This window comes from Scylla paramamosain, chromosome 44, assembly GCF_035594125.1.
Source record: "Scylla paramamosain isolate STU-SP2022 chromosome 44, ASM3559412v1, whole genome shotgun sequence".
NCBI classification, from domain to species: domain Eukaryota; kingdom Metazoa; phylum Arthropoda; class Malacostraca; order Decapoda; family Portunidae; genus Scylla; species Scylla paramamosain.
The window spans coordinates 6,267,515-6,275,069 of record NC_087194.1 but is presented as its reverse complement, the minus strand read 5'-3'; the positions used below and the strand labels follow the sequence as shown (position 1 = coordinate 6,275,069).

The 7,555-nt window shown below is 39.7% G+C and overlaps 1 protein-coding gene across 4 annotated transcripts in view; it reads right to left on the bottom strand.

Annotated features, from left to right (window-relative positions):
• Positions 1 to 511: 511 nt before the first annotated feature.
• LOC135094160 (dual oxidase maturation factor 1-like) overlaps positions 512 to 7,555 on the bottom strand; it is a 27,072-nt gene continuing 20,028 nt past the window's right edge. For all 4 annotated transcript variants that reach the window (XM_063993989.1, XM_063993991.1, XM_063993990.1 and 1 more), the window contains one exon: positions 512 to 952. In XM_063993989.1, the coding sequence (XP_063850059.1) occupies positions 725 to 952 (228 nt within the window). In that variant the 3' untranslated portion in view covers positions 512 to 724. The remainder of the gene's footprint in view (positions 953 to 7,555) is intronic.

The window sequence follows — 7,555 nt, the reverse complement described above, 5'->3', positions numbered from 1 at the left end:
TAAGTTAGTCAACCAGTCAGTCAATCACTTAGTCGGTCATATGTTAGGTTTCAGTGACTTTTACAGCAGTGGTTCTTAACCTTTCTTTGGCTGCACCGAAAATCTTGTCCAGATTGACACTGGCGACCCATATATCTTCATTAACACTCTTATTTAAAATTAAATTTAGATTTAAAAGGCTAGAGTAGATGTAGGCTGTTTTTTTCACCTCAATTAAATTTTCTATGTCTATGATTTTTTTTTAGCCTTAGATGTTAATGACTTAGGTATTCTATGCACAGGAGTAATATTTTGATAATAAGTAATATTTTCCCCAATATACATAGGTATATTGGGGAAAAAAAATTGTCCACATATCCTTAACGACCCAATGAAATGGATTGGCGAACGAATTTTGAATCGCGACCCACGGGTTAAAAACAACTGCTTTACAGTAACTTGGCAGGGATGAAATAAATCACGCCTCTTTGTATAAAGAAAAAAAACAAAAACGAACGGAACAATGATATTGGAGAGAGAGAGAGAGAGAGAGAGAGAGAGAGAGAGAGAGAGAGAGAGAGAGAGAGAGAGAGAGAGAGAGAGAGAGAGAGCTGGAATGGTAGGTGGAGGAAGGTGTATAGGTTTCATAGAAGGACTGCCACGTTTAGGCCTATTGGCTTCTTGCATCATCTTTTAAGTTCTGATGTTCTAATGACAAGTCACCATTCAGAACTTAACCACCTGATTAAACCTCGCCTAGTAGCTTGCTGGAGGGTCCTGGTTCCTCGTCAGTGTCCTGAAAGGCCTGATTCTCAAAGGTTTGGGAGTGACTGTGGGATGGTAGGTCTTCCGGCTGGTCCTGGAGTGAGTACCCGCGCTCAAGGGTCAAAAAGCTTGTAGACTTTGCAATCGGTTGGGTAAGAATTCCACTGGAGTCTCCCTCTCCTCCGTCGTCGCCGTCATCTTCGGATACCTGAAGAAAAGGGAAAGATGATGATGATGTTGTTGTTGTTGTTATTTCTAGTATTACAATAATATCAGTACTACTACTACTACTACTACTACTACTACTACTACTACTACTAGTAGTAGTAGTAGTAATAGTAGTAGTAGTAGTAATAGTGGTTGTGGTGATTGGTGTTGGTGGTGGTGGTAATAGCAGCAGTAGTAGCTCTTCCAGTGAAAAGGGCATTTTATTCGGAGCGGCTCGGATGGTGCACATTGCTGTTCAGCAACAAAGCGAGCCCTATTCGCGCAATGGACCATAATTCTGAAACACATCTGGCCGCACTTCCACTGTTTTCAAAATCCTCTAGTTGAAGTGACACTAGTTTTTGAGGGTATTTTTACGGTTTTAGTGACAGATTAATAAGATTTCTACATTATTAACCGGAATAACAATATTGAGAACACGGCTAATAATCTCTGTGGTCTTGGAAAATAGTCGTGGTGCAAGACCAGCGCTTTTCTAAATACGAGCCGATTTACAGTTCTCTCCACTTCCACGTTCATCACTTAACTCCACCAGAGTGTAAATCGCTTGCTATAAACTGCCTCTTTCGACTCTTATCCGAAACAGATTCCGTCATTTCCTCCATCTCTCCGTATTACTCGTGTTAACTGGGATGTGTCATCAGGAGGAATCAGGAGGAGCAGTTCACAGCAAGCGATTCACACACAGACAACGCTGAGAGATGAAAATGGAAGTGGAGGGGACTGTACATGTATAAAAGTAACTCTCTGTCTGTGGCTGGTTGGCAGTGTGTCTCTTCGCGATTCATATCCGAACAGCTGTACCTATCGAGATGAAATTTTTGCATGGGAGTCCTTCTTTAATCATTATTTGTAATCAATCAGCCAACTGTTGAAATATAAACGAATTTCTAAGAATGATTTTGGATTTCGGAATAAGCTTAGAGTTAGGAAGGAGCTTTGAGTTAGAAAGGAGCTTTGAGTTAGGAAGGAGCTTTGAGTTTGGAATGAGTTGAGTTAGGAAGGAGCTTTGAGTTTGGAATGAGTTGAGTTAGGAAGGAGCTTTGAGTTAGAAAGGAGTTTTGAGTTAGGAAGGAGCCGGGAACGAAGGAATCTGGATTTTATAGAAAGGTGAAACGAAGAGTTTGAAAAGGAAAGATTACAGTTGATAAGAAAAAATTTGGACTTAAGAAAAAGGAACTTAGATAAAAGATAGAAATAGATTAATATATAGACAGAGATAAGTCTTTCTCGTTTTCTGGTCAGTCTCTTCTCTATCTATGCCTATCTACCTGTCACTCCCTCTCCTACCCTAGCATCCACCCATCTCCTCTCCACTCTCCTTTTCTACACTCATCACAGGAAACATCACCTTTACATCAACATTCCCACCTCAACTCTGCTTCATTGCAAGACCACCACCACAACCATCACCCCTGTCACCACCGGAATAATATCCATTCACTGATTTTGGTTAATATTACGTAAACCAACCGAAATAACATTCTATCAAAGAAATTCAGAAATTATTGCGCCATTGAATAAGTCTAACATGTTAGATATGTTTACGGCAGGTTATGGAGGACACGCACAGCTCAGATATAATTGTGAAGTGGAGGTAGATTTTTGGTTCCTTAAAGGTATGTACATATTACAAGATTGCTTTGCTGAAAACGAATATTTTAGCAGGGCAATGCCAAGTAATTCTGCTTGTGTACAATAAGGGAGCATGTATGGGCAGCAACTAACAGATTAGGAAGCAACAAAGCACTGGACCTGAAACGAAGGACCATTTAGAAACCGCAACAGACGCTCCAGTCTAGAGGAACGTTGGTGGAACATGTTCCTTCAAGGCAAACAGGAGCGTGGGAAATACGTCAGGATGGGAAAGTGTCCCTGGTGCCTGCTCAGTAATACAAATTAGGAGCGGAAGGACGTAAGTATAAGCTCCAGCATGGTATGATTATCCTTCACAACTCTGGGAGGATACTGTTTATAACATATTTAATGTAATTATTTGGCGAGGTTCATTAAGCAGGACCTCGAGGTGGCGTAACAGCTCTTATTATTATTATATATCAGTCATAACAATTATTATTATTATTATATATATTCATCATTCATATATTTCATTCCACGTGCACTGTCCTCACGTGGCCAGTCTATTTTTAATCTTTTCTTTCCTATCGTCCTCTCAAAGGAATACCACTCCTTCCCTACATTGCTGCCACTCCTTAGGGAAAACACCTGCAGTGCCTTCCTGTCGTCCTCCTTGGCCATTGGTCCCGTCACCCCATTTAGAGACAACTCATTGGTTATTTCTTCATCTCAAATTCTGAATTCTGATCCACTTCTTTCACATAAATAGAGCCTGTACGGGTAGCTAGAGTTCAGTCCATCAGAACTCAGTTCAGTTCAGACAGGGAGACGGTTAAGAACAAAGAGACTCCCAGTCAGATGAGAGAGAGTTCAGATCAGAGAGAGTCGGTCTTCAGAGAGAGAGAGAGAGAGGGTCAAACAAAAGTTCAGCGACATCTGATAAATAGAGAATATCCATTTTTAAATCACGTATCTGTCACGAGCCCTCGAGTCTCGCTGGCCTGTTGGTAAAATCAGATAAATTTGCTTCTCCCACTACCTCTGATGACTTCACCACTCACTTCAGAAATCATTACCAGAGTCATTCTCTCAAACTCTCAAAATCCACTACACAGCACGTCCGTTCACACACTAATCCTTACAAAGCAGAAAACAATGCTTCCTCTCTGAGCTCGAAATTGATCTCTCAACTCCAAGATTCAAATTGGTTTAGTGGTGTCTCACTGTCAAAGGATGAGTTTAAAAAGATTCATAGCTTATCTCTTGTTCACCACCTTCCTTGATGCTCCCAATATCCAGGTCGCAAGTGACATCGAATTGAGCAAAACCGATTACATATATGATGTCTGCAAAGTAATACCTGATCAGCGTCCTCTTCCCAGCTCTGAGCTTGTTCAAGTACTTGGTACTCCCTCACCTGACTTTCATTTCATCTCATCACCCACCTTCTTGTTTTATTTCATCTTCTCGTGGAGTCGCTAGATGTGCATCCCCTTCGCCTAGAAATCAGTACACTCGATCGAAATCGAGATCAAGAAATGTCACCTGCACCCATTGCAATCTGCCTAGTCATGTTATCACGCAGTGTAAGGTCGTTCTTGATAGCTCAGGAAGACACTCATTCAACCCTGATGCATTCTGTTCCTTCCACAAAAAGTTAGATCATTTCTTGCAAGACTGCAGGCATTGTTATGCTCACTCTCAGGTTGCTCAACAAACATCGTCGGGAAACTTTTTGAGTCCTTCTCTGGCCAATCCATCATAACATCATCACCAGTACTCAAATCATCACCTTCTCATGTATCTAAAAGACGAACAGAACACAAGGTATGCTTCATCTATCATCCTAACTCAGCAGGATGACATAAGATATGCTGGATTATTCATTGGCATTGTCACATGTTACATGTCACTCTGCATCATACAAAGTTTTCTTCAACACGGGTGCTGCTGTTAACCTTATCAAGATGTATGTATTTAGGAGACTCTTCCTCTTCTCAGAAGCACATCACTGTATTACCTCCTGATATTAATCTCAATGGTATAGCTGGGAAAATTATCTTACCTCACAGGAAAGTACTCTTATTACTGTCTTTATTACCCCAGGAACCAGACATATGTGATTATTTCTACATTGTATCAAATATATCTTTTAATGCTGATCTTCTCATAGGCTTCAACATGTGTAAGTATGACATCAGCTTATTCCCTGCTATCAATAAAATCACTCAAGGGGATACTTATATTCCTACTGTTCATCCCTATGATATTTCCTCTCTTGCAGGTGTGGTAACGTCAGTCGCAGCTCTTCCTTCCCCTAGCGATCAGACAGTATCTACACGGGATTCTTATGTTACATTATCTAATTTTCCTGTCTCACAGCCTCATTCTCAAACGCTAAGGTTAAGTCTGCTATATCAGGCACTGATATCCTCTGCTATGCATAACAATGTAAGGATGTTGAGTTAGAATGTTCTTACCACAATCGATGACAATGGATTCTGCAAAATCGGGCTGAAAAATGCCACATCTACGCTTGCCAAGCTCAAAGCTGGTGTGCTACTCAGAGAAGCCGTGCCTTATTCTGAGAAAGTTGTAACCATTGGATGATTTACCTTCTTCCTCTATCAATAAAATATCTGCATCTGACAGCCATAACATGTCTTCTTTTACTACCGATCATGAAAGATCACATATCTGTTCTTGATTTTCCAGAATCTCAACAAGAATTACTCGCTCTTCTAAATTCTTTCAGGAATGTTCTCACTCCCTGACGAACCTCCCTGGCCATTGGCCAGAATTACGATCTCTACCATTGGTCTCTTCACCCCATTTAGAGACAACTCATTGTTCATTTCTTCATCTCGGATTCTGAATTCTGATCCACTTCTTTCACATAAATTTACTCGTACAAGCAACCCTTACACTATGTAACAAAATTTCACTTTGTCTTGTCCTTGGTCCCAAACCATAATTTTCCAGTTATTTCCATCTAAACAAAATAGAAAAGGTTTTGATCCTAAAACTTTGCTTTTATGGTTAGAACAATGAATTTACATTTTTGCCTTATTTCATTATAGTATGAGTTACTATTGGTTTTCATGTCAGGTAAAGACCTTTACAAAATCTCAATTACTTATTTAATTGCTTTGGAAATGTTGCAACAAACTAAAACAGCCTATGTTGCAACAAACTAAAGAGCCTTAATTTTAATAAGATCATTCTTGAACTGACAAAATCTAGCAAGAAATTTTTCATATTTAAAAGAATTTGCTTACATTTCAGAAATCTTCTCAAATCTTCCAGAATGTTCTACCAGTTTTAGAAGTCTCTAAAACATTTTAGAACATTCTATTCAATGTAAACATTTCCAGAATATTCTAGAACTTTCTAGAATACAGTAGAAATATGTAGACGTATCAAGAATTTTCTAGAATGATTCAGAATATTCTAAAGTAGGTTAAAAAATATTTTAGAAAGATTGAGGGACACATTCTAGAAAGACTAAGAATATTCTTGACAACATAAAAGTAGGGGTTTGCAGACCACCAATCAGTTCTGTTTTGGCTGCCTAAGAAGACATCACAAGAGGTGACATGGCATTTATTCTCCATTCTGCATTCTGCATTCTGCTACATATGTGGTCAATTCATCAAGACAAAAGCAAAGAAGTTCTCAGTGACAGCATCTCGAAAAATATGAGAAGCTTACAAAGCATATTTTGCTGTGCCAGTTTGGAACCAAGACAAGACCTGGGCACCTCATTTTGCTTGTGAGCATTGTAACAGAACACTAGAAGGTAAAATAGCTGTTAGTTTTTCAAGAGTAAAATCCAATTAAGAATTAAGAATAAAAATAAAATAAGTTTAACAGAAACTCATACTGTTGTTCTTTTACAGGATGGTATAGAGGAGAAAACAGAGCCATGAAATTTGCTGTTCCTAGAATATGGCGTGAAGCTACTGACCACTCAACTGACTGCTTTTTCTGCATGGTGGATCCTTCCAAGCGCAGATCTGGGAAAAATGCACCTGCTGTTTTCTATCCACACATTCCATCTTCCATTGCACCAGTGCCACACAGTGCTGATCTTCCTACACCAGCTCCTCCATAAAGAAGTCGACTATCAGAAGAAAGCAGCAAGTCAGAAGATGAGCTAAACAGAAAGGAAGACTGACATCACAGACACAGTTGTAGTTGGGAGGAATCCTTACTACCCAAACCAAAGAGACCTCAATGATCTCATCTTGGTTCGGCAAAGTCAAATGGTGAACTTTTGATTTCAAGGCTGAAGGAATGGGATTTACTTGATGACAGTGTGCAAGTGACCAACCAAAGAAAACGTCACAAGCATTTTTCCATCTTCTTTGCAAAGGAGGACAGGCTGTGCTGCTGCAATGTATTGCTTGCAATGCAGATGAATGGAGACTCTTCATTGACAGCTTCTCCAAAAGCCTGAAAGCTGTACTTCTGCACAATGGAAATAAATATCCATCTCTGCCTCTTGCTCATTCTTTGCATCTTAAGGACTACAGCAGTGTAAAGCTTCTACTGGGAACTTTGAACTACAACAAGTATGGCTGAGATGTTATTAGAGACTTCAAGATGGCGGCTTTCTTGATGGGACTGCAAGGAGGTTTTACCAAAAATCACTGTTTTCTTTGTCTTTATGATAGTAGAGACAGAGCAACACATTATCAGAGAAAGCACTGGCCGCCAAGGACTGACACTACAGTGGAAACACACAATACCAAACATGAGCCATTGGTGAATCCTCAAAAGGTTTTGTTTCCTTCACTACATGTCAAACTGGGTCTCATGAAATAGCTTGTTACAGCTCTTGATAAGGAGTCTGCTGCCTTTATATATCTTCAAGACTTCTTTCCTAAGCTTCTAGAGGCAAAGGTGAAAGTTGGTATCTTCACTGGACCACGAGTAAGTGCTCAGTGCTCAGAATTTCTACAGAAGCTCACATAAAAGGAGAAAAAACTTGGGAATGCTTTTT